This window comes from Sus scrofa, chromosome 13 (assembly GCF_000003025.6).
Source record: "Sus scrofa isolate TJ Tabasco breed Duroc chromosome 13, Sscrofa11.1, whole genome shotgun sequence".
Classification (NCBI taxonomy): Eukaryota; Metazoa; Chordata; class Mammalia; order Artiodactyla; family Suidae; genus Sus; species Sus scrofa.
This window is the reverse complement of record NC_010455.5, coordinates 160,063,119-160,076,619: the sequence shown is the minus strand read 5'-3', so window position 1 is coordinate 160,076,619 and position 13,501 is coordinate 160,063,119. Positions and strand designations below refer to the sequence as shown.

General features: G+C 39.7%; 1 protein-coding gene across 2 annotated transcripts in view; it reads right to left on the bottom strand.

Moving 5' to 3' along the window:
- Nucleotides 1-12,878, bottom strand: part of DCBLD2 (discoidin, CUB and LCCL domain containing 2) — a 96,313-nt gene extending 83,435 nt beyond the window's left edge. Inside the window, exon 1 of one of the 2 annotated variants that reach the window (XM_021070662.1) lies at nt 11,973-12,878. In XM_021070662.1, the coding sequence (XP_020926321.1) occupies nt 11,973-12,183 (211 nt within the window). In that variant the 5' untranslated portion in view covers nt 12,184-12,878. The remainder of the gene's footprint in view (nt 1-11,972) is intronic. The other variant, XM_021070663.1, reaches the window with a different exon arrangement.

Here is a 13,501-nt window from a genome sequence, read left to right as displayed (position 1 = left end):
GGAAGACCGTGTCCTCACTTTTACCCAAAGCTTCCAGTTTATTTCTACAGTTCTTAAAAGCAAAGCCTATTCTACACCAAAATACTTGAAATAGGATGAAATACTTAAAAGTAACACTAAAATCTGGAAAATATTATCAACAAATCGCCTAATACACTGAGAGCAGAGGTTTTCAAATGGGGGTAGAGGGCACTAGAGCAATTCTACCACCCATTTGGCAATGCCCAGAGGCATGTCACTACTGGAGGGGGTGAGGTGCTATGGTAGAGGCCAGGAATGCTACTAAAGTATCTTACACTGCACAAGACTGCTCCCCAGAATAAAGAATAATGGATCCTAAATGTCAAATAGTGTCAAGTTTGAGTCTGGCTGACTTAGAGCAAAGGCTAGGACATCTCTAATAGAAGATTTGGGTTAGTTCTTAGCTGGGTTTCCTTTGACCCAAAGGGTTAATGCCATTCTTTTGCTAAGGGTACCACCTGGGAGAAAGTTTTCCCCACTAGGTCAGCAGTCATATTAAAGAGTTTTATGTTCCCACTTCACTTTTTTTGTTTTGTCTTGTTTGCTTTTTAGTGCTGCACCCGCCACATATGGAGGTTCCCAGGCCAGGGGTTGAATTGGAGCTGCAGCTGCCGGCCTACACCACAGCCACAGCAACATGGGATGTGAGCCAAGTCTGAGACCTGCACCACAGCTCACGGCAATGCCAGATGCTTAACCCACTGAGCAAGGCCAGGGATTGAATCTCCATCCTCATGGATCCTAGTTGGGTTCGTTAACCCCTGAGCCACGAAGGGAACTCCCCCCACTTCCCAATTTTTAAAAGAAGTAAAAATAATGCTCTCTTTTTCTTTAGGTTAAAGTGGGGGAAAAAAATTCTTATTAGTCTACAGCCCTTAAACATTTTTCTGGGTCAAGAGCCCTTACACTTAGCATTAGGGTTTGAAAAGGGATGCTAATAGTGTCAGGAATAAGAGTGTCCAGATTTTCTGCTTAACTTTGTAAATGGAAAGAATAATAATCTGTGACTCGGTTATATCACCTACTATTTATTCATTTTCACAAGGCAGAATTGATAATATAACCACTACTGAATAAATAATTTTCAAACTGGATATCATAGAACCAATCCATACACTCACGCTCACCAACAACCCCACACTTCTTCTCCATCACCACCACTGTCAGCTGCCTCTTCTCCTCCTCCCCTTGTTGGTTTCTACCAACTCAACCCTTTAACTGACCATAACGGGTAGAGGCTTGTTAATGTAATTTCTGAATTTTAATTTTATTTTAGTAAAGAAAATAAAAAAAAACACTGGAATTCAATCTCATTGCTCCTTTGTTTGGCTGTAGATTTATCTAGGGGATTACTCATAGAACATGTGTTCACTTCCTCTGAAGACTGCCAGATCAAATGTGTTAGGCCAGATACAAATTTTGATACTGTTCCAGGAAAATGGCTGAATAATTTTTTTTTTTTTTTTTTTTACAATTTATCCCTTGAGAAAACAGAAAGAACACTAAACATCTAAATAACAATGAATTCATACAAAAAAGAACACAAGCTAATTTTAGGCTGCTTTTTAAACTTCAAATCAAGTTTGTTTTTTTGGAAAAATATGTGCTCGTGATGCTGATTTTATGTGACCCTCCAACTAACCCTTTATGTTGGTCACATCGCTACTAAAAGTAATATAATTTACCTTAATTATTTAATTTTATTAATATGAACACTGCATGATTTCTAAAATTACTTTAACAAGAACACAAATAAATGAAGGAAACTTGCATAAAAATGCCAAAAATATAGAGGAAAGTAACTTTGATTACAAACATTATAAATAGGAAAGGTTTATACTTTTCCAGTAAGCTTTTGAGGATTTGTTTTTTGTCACTGTGAACAAGGGAGTCTGACCATATAATTCCTCCAAATAAGTGTCACTTCTGTCACATCTGTAATACATCTGTGAGGACTTCCCATATGGCTCACAGCATAACTACTTGGGGTTGCAACACATCTGTGAGATCTTACAGCAAAACTGAAAAAAAGGCATTTGGAGAGTAAAAAGTGTTCAAAAGGATAACTTGTGAGTGTTAAGCAGTAAATCCTATTTCATTTAATAACAATGAAAATGTTTTAATGTATCATTTAGCATTGTGAATTTTTAGACTAAAAAGTATGATATAAGTCCTGTTAATGTAAGATTTCTAAAGTTGTTTAACTACAATCTCAATAAGTCAATTCAAAATCGTACTTTAATTTTACTCATTTTTTTTAATACTGCATAAGATGGATATGCACAGAAAGTGTAAAGAGGGTCACTGCAGCAATTTTTTGGAAAAGAGCAAGCTCCCAGCTCAGTCTTTATTAAGCCCAAACTCATCTCTGCATGTGATAATTTACAAAATTGAATTACATGAAGGAATATGAGATATACAAATCTTCTTCAATCCCCACCAAGCATATACTCTTCTTAAAACATAATGGTTAAGCAAATGGGCTCTAGAGTCATACAATGAATTTGAATGCCCTATCTACCACCCACTGTGACCTTGAGAAGATTGTTTACTGCTGCCAAAGCTCAGTTTTGTAAAATGGGGATACTTACATATCAAACCATGTAGGGTATGAATCAAATGAGATATTGTATGAAAACACCTACTAATGAGGGCCTAATCCATAATAATGTGCTCAATATATTTGAGAGAATCATTACAGTCATAAAAGACTAGAAAGACTTTTGCTTATCTATGTAGATTCAGAACATCTGGCCACAACGCAGCTGAAGTATCAGAACAATGGCTCACTACTTTAGAAAATTCACAGCAGGTTTAAAGCTTCAAGTACAGTGTCTTATGAGAAGTATAAACCATAAGAAAGTAATACTCACTAATCTTCTCCCCCAAGACTTCTACTTCACTTCAGTAACTCATGAAACCACAACCTACACTTTGTTTTCACCATTACTGGAGATTACTCCCACCTGTGAAATCTCAAAAACTTTAATGTCTCACTCTTTTGGTCAGATTCCTGACCCTTGAGCATTCCCACACCCACTGCACACTTTCTGTGAACTTCTCTTCTTGCTCCCCATCTATTATCTTGCCCTTACCTCCTTCCTTTCCCCACCCAGCCTGGACCTTGCATCCAGTGCATGAACTATACCCTTCCCAGTACCTTCACTTCCTGCACTATGTCCTTCTTGAGGATCTGCCTGGCAAGTCCTCCACCCTGGATCAAATGGTCTCTCTCTGTTCAGGAGCTGAGCACTACTGGGGAAAAAAACATTTTTTTTTTTTAAACCACGAAATCCAGGGAAGAGTTGTTAGAGTAATCTCAGGCACTCGAAGCCACATCTTATTCTCTTATTCAGTGCTTCTCAAAATTTAGTCAACATTAGAATCACGTAAGGGCTAATAAAGGTTCTCAAGCCTCCATCTCTAGCTCCATAGATTCTAATAAACATGTCAGAAAAATTATCTGAAACTTGGAAATAGGTTTTTAAAAAAAAGTAGGCAACAGATCCTTTAAACGTCATAGAGGCAAAAAGCTTATAAGCAAAATAATGAATTTTTATCATCCATTAAAAGTTCCAGTCTTGGTTACACGTAAATCTACAGATTGTTGTCTGGTAGAGATGCAAATAATTTCCGTGCAGTTGAAAAAATAATCCTAAGTATTATAGTTTATTGTGCTATTGGTCTTTAGCCAGTTTTAGCAGCAACCATAGCCTAAGATTGCCTATAAACTCCTAGTTTCTCAAATATTCTTTGGACACATTTTAATATCTTACTGGTTCCTTCATTAATTGATGAGCTGAAGAAAATCTCTGACATGTGTTCACTTTATATCTGCATGACAGGCATGATTTTGCTTTTTTTTTTGCCAATTATATCCTGTAAGGTAGCTCTTCAATAGAGCCTAGGAAGGATCTTCACTTTAACAAATTTTAAAACCCTAATGGTTAAGATAACAACAAAAACAACAAATTCTTTCTCCACCCAGTGTTCCCCATTATCTACCATCTACTTTCTCACTTTTCCTCCCCTCCCCTTTTTCCTTTTTCAGATTATTTTCCCCATAGATTATCACAGAATACTGAGTAGAGTTCACTGTGCTATAGAGCAGGTCCCCACTGACCAGTCCTTCCATATACCACAGCATGCATATGCCATTTTTTCAGTTCTATACACTTAATGCCTTACTTCTTTGCCTGTTTTAGGTTTAAAATACTGCTTTCAGCTTCCAGGAGGTTGTGGGTTGGACTGTGTCCCTCCCACCCCAACCAAATTATATGTTCCTAATTTCTGATACCTATGAATGTAGCCACATTTGGAAACACGCTCTTAGCAGATACAATCAAGTTAAAATGAGGTCACACTGGATTTTGGTAGACCCTAATGCAATGATTGGTATCCTTATAAAAAGAGGAAAATCTGGACAGATATAGACACAGGGAAAATACCACATAACTAGAGCCAGAGACTGGCATGATGCAAATTCCAAAGATTGCAACTACCAGAAGCCAGGAAGAGGCAAGGAAGGACCCTCGCCTAAAACCTTTCCAGAGTGCATGGCCCTGTCAATACCCTAATTTCAGAATTTTAGCCTCTAGAACTTTAAGACAATACATTTCTGTTGTTTTAAGCCATCTAAATGTGTGGTAATCTGTCATGGCAGCTCTAGAATTTGCAGACCTACCTCTCCAATGAAACTATTCACTAAGTCAGCTTCTGAGCTGCCAAAAGTCAACGGATACTTTTCCATCCTTATCACTTGTGACTTTTCCACAGCATCTGACATTGCTGGCCCCTCTTTCCTTCTTATCTTCCCTCCCTCCTTTTTAAAACTCTCCTTCCCCATCTTGATTCATCTTTAACTCTCTAACTGCAACTTCTCCAGAATCTCAGTTGACTCATCTTCTCACTACTGACTGCTGATGCTGCTGGTCTCCAGAGCTTTCCCCACTCTCTGCATGGGGCCTCCCTACCCCAAGACTTAAGTTACCACCAAAGAGGAGAGCCCTCCAGTCTCCAGCTTTTCTCCAAATCCTCAAACCTGTCATCTGCTTCTACACTAAGCACTTCCACTCAGAAATTCCACAGCATTTCAAGTTCAAGGTGTCCCAAGCATTCGACAAACATCTTCCACGTACCAAGCACTGAACCAGGTACGAGGAACAAGAACAGACATGACAGAGAGAATTTACAATATAGTAAGATCGATTTAGTAAATAATTTTAGGGACAATGAATACAGGGAAATAATGGGTGTTTTATGGTGTGTGTGCAGGGTATACAGCAATTAATCAGGTAGAAATATTGGTGGGAGAGAGGGAGGTGGAGAGTAAGGAGAATTGCAGAAAGAAAAAAAAAAACAGCATTTTTAACTGATCTTTGTTCTCTCGAATTTAACTGGTCATTAAGTTTTACACTGTTTCCTTAATATCTCTAAATTTAGTCCCCCTGAACTAGTGCAGGCCCTTGCCCTACTTCTCCAACAGGCTTCCCCACTTTCTATCTTACCTCCCTCTGATTCACTGCCCACACTCCTGTCAGTATTTTTTAGACACCAATTGCGTTACAAAGGTCCAGCATTTAAAAATCCTTCAACTGTTCTCCACCCCATGATACAATAAAACTCAAATACTTCAGCAAGGATACAAAGTCCATTATAATCTATCCCCTGACTTCCTTTTCCATCTCATTTCTTGACTTTTCCCACAACCTCTTTGCTCCAGCTCTGGAACTATGGCGACTCCTGCCATGTTCCAACACTCTCTCTCCTCTGCCACTGCACGTGCTACTCTGTTCTGCCAAGAATAACATCCATCCTCCTCATAGCCACCTGGCAAATACCCACTCAATGTGAAACCTTTCTGAAAGCCCTGGTTTTTCTATTTCCATTATCAAAATCTCTACTGTACTTAACATGCTTAATTATGGATATTTATGTCCGTTTCCCATACTAAGCTGTAACACCTTTTGGCAGGCAATGCGTTCTGTTCACCTCAGTAGCCAGAGACGTAGAAATAGGGCATACTAGGCTCTTAACACTTGCTGTTGAATTTAGAAAATAATAAACCCAAACCAAGCCAGTGGTAGACACCTGGTAGGCAAGTGATACAGTATAAAGTACATAGGCTTAGGAATCGGACTTTCCAATTTAAATTCTAGCAGTGCCAACTTTTGATATGATCCTGGCCCTTAACCTCTATATCCTCAATTGTACATGAGAATAATACCATATACCTCCCAAGATAATATTGAGGGTTTAGTAAGAATGTATGTAAAATGTAGTGGACTCTACAAATGGGAACACTCTCTTTGAAGATGATGCCTGTGTGTGCCATTCTTTCCTTTTGGCACCTACTCTGCAGTTTGTAACACTTTTTATGTGACCTCATGCCCCCGGTTAGATCTGATTGGTCATGTGAGATTGGATTGGTCATCCTTGTCTGAAGCAGATCTAGTCCAATGGCCACATGACTTTCTCCAGCAACCTTGAGCTATCCAGAACCAGAGAAAGCACAGATGGTGGGGACTGGCATGTGGGCCAGGCTTGGGATCTGTTAAAGACATGGGGAAAAGCATCAGTGAGACGATGGACCTGGGCTGAGACAATCGAACCCAGAGATGGACAAACAGACTGGGTAGAAGCAAACATACCTAAAGATGATGCCACTGCTAATATCTCAGGTACAAACTATTCAGTCTGCCCCTCAATCAAAATCCTCTACAATCTTGTCCCCACTGATCTCCCCAGCCTGTTTCTCATTACTCTTTGACACCAGATTACTGAAGCCACGGGAATGTTCTCCTCTAAGCTAATATTTTGAACTGACATACTTTCTCAAAGATCCTATCCTGATTGAAGAATTTACTCAAATGGAATAAAGAAAATAATGTAATAGCAATTCTGAACAATACAGTAATTACTTCATAAACAATAAATGTGAAAATTTTTTACATTTTGAAATTTTTGTCTTGTATTTTTTTTTTTTTTCTCTTTAGGGCTACACCCATGGCATAATGGAGGTTCCCAGGCTAGGAGTTAAATCAGAGCTACAGCTGCCGGCCTACACCACAGGCACAGTAACATCAGATACAAGTGGTGTCTGAGACCTACACCACAGTTCACAGCAACACTGGATCCTTAACACTGGTTGCCAGGGACCGAACCCACAACCTGATGGTTCCTAGTCATATTCGTTTCCACTGCACCACAACAAGGAACTCCTGTCTTGTGTATTCTAAAAGCATGTTTATGTGTGCTACAATATACTACACTATTAAAATTACAACAAAAATTATGCAGTAGTATGTATGTAGTGTATAATACTACACTATTAAAATTAAAACAAAAATTATGCAGGTGCGTGAATATGGAATTGAAAGGGAGATAAAAATTACAGACTGATAAATTAGGGGTAATACTATAGATAATAAGTTTTTAGTTTTGAGTAATTGTTATCTTTTTTTTTTTTTTTTTTGGTCTTGCGCTTTTAGGGCCGCACCTGCAGCATATGAAGTTCTCCATCTAGAGGTCTAATCAGAGCTGTTGCTACCAGCCTATGCCAGAGCCACAGCAATGTCAGATCCAAGTGGAGTCTGTGACCTACACCACAGCTCACAGCGACACCGGATCCTTAACCCACTGAGCCAGGCCAGGGATGGAACCCGCAACCTCATCGTTTCTAATCAGATTCATTTCTGATGTGCCAAGACAGGAAAACCATATTTTTAAAATAAATAAAGTGCTAAGGCCATGAGGTTGTTCTGGAGTAAACTGAATTCATGACCCACACAAGAAAAACCGCCAAGTTATCTCACTTCATATTTCATTTAGCAAATATCGCTGGCTCTATAAAGCTTTTCCTGATCATTATAATTTTATATCATCATTCCACATCCTTCCAGCTAATCAAGATGTGGAAGTAGAAACTATCTATTTGCTTGAAATCAATTACTATCCAGTGTCACCACCTGAGCTTTCACATTCTAGGTTCATTTTGCAAAGTAGAGTCCTAAATTTAAAACCTAACTCTGTAAATTTAACCTTTCCTCATCATACTATAATCTAATTATTTCCTTCTGGAAATTAATTTATTTGTCTTTTAATTCTAGTACTGGCACTTTCACTGAAAACAATTTCACTATTTTTTTTTTTAATGTTGGTCTTCTAGAACAAACTTCTGATGTTCAAACAGTACTATTAACGATCTCCAGAGGGAAATACTGTTTCCTCTTTGCTTATAGCACTGCGAATTTACCTAAAAATCACTAACTTGTAATTTTACAAGTTTTTAAAATGTGGATTTTAAATCTGATCATTAACACATATGGAATGTGTACTAAATTTCTAACACCAACCATGCAAAATTAATCAGAAATCAGAGAAAGTATGCTCTGATTTTTGCCTCTGAACAAAAACTACATATAAGAACCCTAATGTTTTATCCCACCAAAAAAAAACAAAAAAAAAACAAAAAACAAAATTCTAAACTAACCTAATATCAATATTGGGTATTAAAAATGTTCTTAGCAGAGGGAGATGTGTTCTACATTTCAGACAATTCACAAATATAGTTCAAAAACTACTCCCCTGAATCACAAGCAAATAAAGGCATTATTTAACAGAATGTAAATTTTTTTCACACATTAATTCAAATATCATTGTGAAATTGATGATTAATGATTCTTTCTAAGAATCTTTTTAAGAATTACTCTTTTTAAGAACCTGATTTGTTATACAGATTTATTAGTCAAGAAAAATCACTACTTTCACAAACATTTCATATTAAGAGGCAGGAACAAGTTAGCCTTAACGGGTTTTTAAAATTAATTACCTGATATTTTATAGCATTCAAATAATATTATAACTTAGAAGGTAGGCAAGCCCTCTGACACAAATAAGGAAGCTGAGGTGAGATGAGGTGACACAAATTACTACAGTCATAAGGTAAACCAGAGACATAAATTCATTCACTGTAGACCCTCAACTTCCTATTAAGTAAATTTATTATAGCAACAAATATGCAATCGGTATAATAAATTTCACCAATTTAAGTTTTCTGGAAAGACATACGTTTTACAGGGGAAAATGCTTTCAATAAAAAAAAGACTGACGGTGAACTTACATCAAACTCAGAACTCAAAATACACAAATATAAGCCATACCTAAAACACCACCATAGTTAGACAGATGTGAATAAACAGAATTTATAAATTTATTAATGAAATAAGATTGCTTAAAATACATCTGTGCTGTGAAAGGCTGACAAATTTTCAGACTAATGATAACTTTTATTCTGAGCCAAATAAAAAGAAAAATCACTCAGTCAGCAGAAAATCTGCTGAGGAATAGCTACGTATGGCATTAACTGGAATGAGAGGATTATCTTCTGCTACTTCAAAATATCTGAAGGAGTAAAAAAAATCCTGAAGCACAGTTCTACCTTAACATGCACATTAAATGCATTTCTACCTAGGCTGGCTAAGAAAAAAAAATCTATGTATCACAAAACATTTTTTCACAGCTTATTTTTTATTCTGACTATATATAAATTGCAGAACATTTGGAAAAGCATAAAGAAAATACCTACAACTCTACCATCAAAAGATAACTGTTATCATTTTGTTATTTTCTTCCAGCCTCCTCACCCAGTCTTTTCACAGAGTAAAAACTCCAGATTGTAACTTACAACACGATAGACATTCCCACTACGGAAAATTCTATAGGCATGTTTTAAAGTACTGCTTCTCATTTTGAAATCAGACTTCTTTTTAGGTTATGTGAGGAATCCCAGTGGATACTAAAGCACATCTGTTAGACTAGCAAGACTAAAAACAATTCCACTGCAGACTGCATCAGGGTCTTTGGGTAAGAAATACAATTTTTAAAAATTAGGGAATTCAAATTCCATATAATTCCTGAGTTCAGGTGATATATACCTAACTGGCTCTTACTTCATCAATTTAGTAAGCTCAAGATTAACAATGATAATCAGTTACAGCTATATTATGCATTTCCCTTTTCAAAACTCCAGTGTTTTAACATTTCACTTTCATTAAACTAGGAAATAAATAGATATTCTTTTATCACTGATGTAGAAAACTGAGGTAAAATGAAATGATTTAACAAAATTTACCCAATCAATTTAGGAAAATTAGAAATCAGGTCTTTTTAATTATCAGCATCATTTCTATTTGTGTTAATCTACATTGATTTTTATACAACATGACACTATGAAAGAGAACCATATACTCTATTTGTTAAAATGCTTTGGTAAAAACTGAAATTACACTTAAGAAAATATGGTAATGTTGCATGTTTAATTACATCAGGCTGAAGAAATTCTAAAAACAGTGTCTCATTTCAGGGGTTAGGGTTGGGAGAGACATATAACTGTTTCTGTACCGTTAAAAGATTTATTTAAACATGATAGAAACATTTTCAGATCTAGAAATACTCTACATACAGAGTAACGTTTATATCATTATATTTCTATTTCCAGGTACCTTAATTTCTACGTGTCTGAGTTTCCTTAAGTTTGAAATGGGATAACAATACTTAACTCAGAGGGTTGTGGTGAGGATTAACAGACATAAATCACTTAAAACTGTGCCTGTCACAAAAGTAAGACGCAATCAATCAGCGTTAGTCATATAGAAGTCTGTTTTGTTTTTTCTTTTTACCAGGAGGAAAATACATTCACAGGCTCTAAAACTTCAATGGAAAAAGAAAAGATTTCACATTCTGATTTATTAAGTGTTGACGGCCAAGAATTCATTGAAGAAGATGCTCTAACTAAAACCTGAATGCTGAAGCATCTAAATTTTAAGTTACACTGCAGAAATGTGCCTAAATCTGAAAGAGGTCAGTATATCAAATTCATTTTTATCCTTATAGTTAGATTATATTTCCACACTCCTGTCAAAGTTTCAGCATCTTCACAATGACAGGCTTTAATGGCCATGATTCCATACTTCACTGAAAACCATATAAGAGCAACATTAAACTGAACTTAAACATGGAGATCAATCTAAAAACAAATACAAAAAAAAAAAAAAGGCTTCCCAGCAATAAGTAACAATCCAATCCTTATCTTTCCCACTGCAACAAAATGGAAAAATGTGTTCAATAACTGATGCCAAAATGTTTCAAAACTGCTGTTTGCTGCCTGAAAAAGGTACTATAAAGGGGAGGAAATCAGCCCTGCGTTCTCTTTTCATTATGATGACATTTCAGTAAATCATGCACGCTTCTGGAACAGGTTTTTCAAGGATTGTTGCTGGAAAAAAAAGTTTTGTCACTTTCTGTAAGGGCTTGCTTGCACTTTTTAACATGGAACGCTCCATTTGGGCAACACAGCACGATGCCTTGAGTCTAAGACCCAGTGTCCGACCCAGGCAATCAAGGCCACCACCCTGAATATGTAGGGACTGCAAAGGTCATGTTCTAAAGCCAAGACTCCAAGACAGCAGAATCAACTTCAGTCACTTTTGAACCTAAGCACTTTCACAAAAGATTATCACCACCTGCCTTTCCTGGGTTTAAGATGCTATTTAATTACCTTCCCGTTCTACTCTGCCCATCTATCCATTTAGCTTAACTTGAGGGGAGGTGCTACATCTCCAAAACTTCTCCTTTTCCTCCAAAAGATGTTCCTCAGAAGAACCCAAACCCAAAAGGAGGACTTCACAGCGGGCAGGGTTTCACCTCCTTTTCAGAAAAATGAATGGGCTTCCCAAAAAGTAAAGCCACGCCAACTTGGGGGACACAGACAGCCCACCTTTGCAACTCAGTTAAGCGGGTGCCAAACCAGGTCTGGCCACTCACCGAAGCGCACCGCACCTCCCCGGCGCGCCTGCAGATTCTGCTAAAGGCCGGACACACACCACCCCGAGGCTCCCCCCAACCCCCCCCCCCGCCCCTGGGGCTCCGCGCACTAGTCGGGAACCGCTCACCTTGCTGGGCTCCGGCGTCCTCGAGGAGCAGGAGCAGGATAAGTAAGAGGAGGAGGAACAGAGGCATGGGGAAGGAGGAGGAGTTGGACCGGGGAGGGAGGGGGTAGGAGCGGGAGAGGGGGAGCGCGGCCCGGGCGGGGGCGGCGGCCGCGGCCCGGACTAGAAAAAGAAGAGGGTTATGCCCAGCTCTCACCATCGCCCGGCTCGCCATCCGCCTGCATAGTGCGGGCGCCCCGGAGCCGCGGCACCGGGCGAAGAGTCAAAGGCAGCGGCGGGAGAGCAAGAGGCTGCGCGCGCTTCGCCCCGCGCCGGGAACCCCCTCCGCCCCTCACTCTCCGAAACCTCCTCCTCCTTCGTCCCTTCCCTCCACTCCCCGCCCCAAGACCCCAGGCCGGAGCGCGAGGGAGGGGAGGGAAGGAAGCGGAGTGCTCTAGTCGCAGAAGGCGGCGGCGGCTGCGGCAGCTGAGCTGGGGTACGCGCCTCCCGCGCAGCTTTCCTCAACCCGACTCCTGCCCGCCGCACTAGCCCGGGGTTCCGGCTAGCTGGCTGGCAGACAAGCCGCCAGCTCCCTCGCGCTCCCTCTCGCGCTCGCTGGCCACGCCTGCACAGCCCGCCACAGCCAATCCGCAGTCGGCTCTGGTCCGTCTCCCTCTGCGTTACCCAATCAACGCGCTCTCTCCTTGGTCGACCCGTTAGCTCCCCAGCCCACTCCTAGAGCTCCACCGCCCCTCATCTCTCTCCTCCAATCCCTTACGGCCTTGGGAAGCGTCCCACCCGCCTCCCCCAATCCGGGTTCCGCCCCCAAGTTTGGGCCCCCCGGCGGCCCCCACCCGGCCCGCGCGCCTGTTATTGTTGGGACTGCAGCCCGAGCTGATCCCGCTGAGGCTGCCGCTCGCTCTGGTCAATGACTTCCGGGACGTCCCCCATCCCGCTCCCCCTGCTCCTCCACCCTAGCTTGCTGTTCGCTCCTCCCCCGCCGCACATCAGGCCACTGGAAGGGGTGGGAAACCTGAATCCTGGCTGGTTTTTGCTGGGAGCTGAGTCTAAGGGACTTTATTTATTTATTTATTTATTTATTTATTTATTTATTTATGTAAATAGCAGAATATGTTATTAAAGCTGTAGCTAATTGTTACATCAACTCCGAGTTAGAACAGATAAAGTGTTCGATTTTTAAAATATATGTATTTTCTGTTTCCTGTGCATTTTACTATATTTACTGTACGAGAGGGGCAAAAAGTACATTAACAAGAACCAAACCCCTAAAGCAATTTAAACCTAACATCCTAACATCCACTGAGCCATTCTACCAAGATTGAACACCTGCTGTCTACCTACAAACCCTGTGTAGCCCTAATGAGGAAATCTTCCAGGATCTTGTATTGGGACAGAGATGGAAAAGATCATGAAAGTCAGAATAAAATAAATACTAGTTAGAGTCACAAGTAATTTGATGGAAACTGTAAAGACATGCAGTGACAAAAAGAACTGGTCTTGGCAAAGGGGAATCCACAGGATTTGTTTGTTTT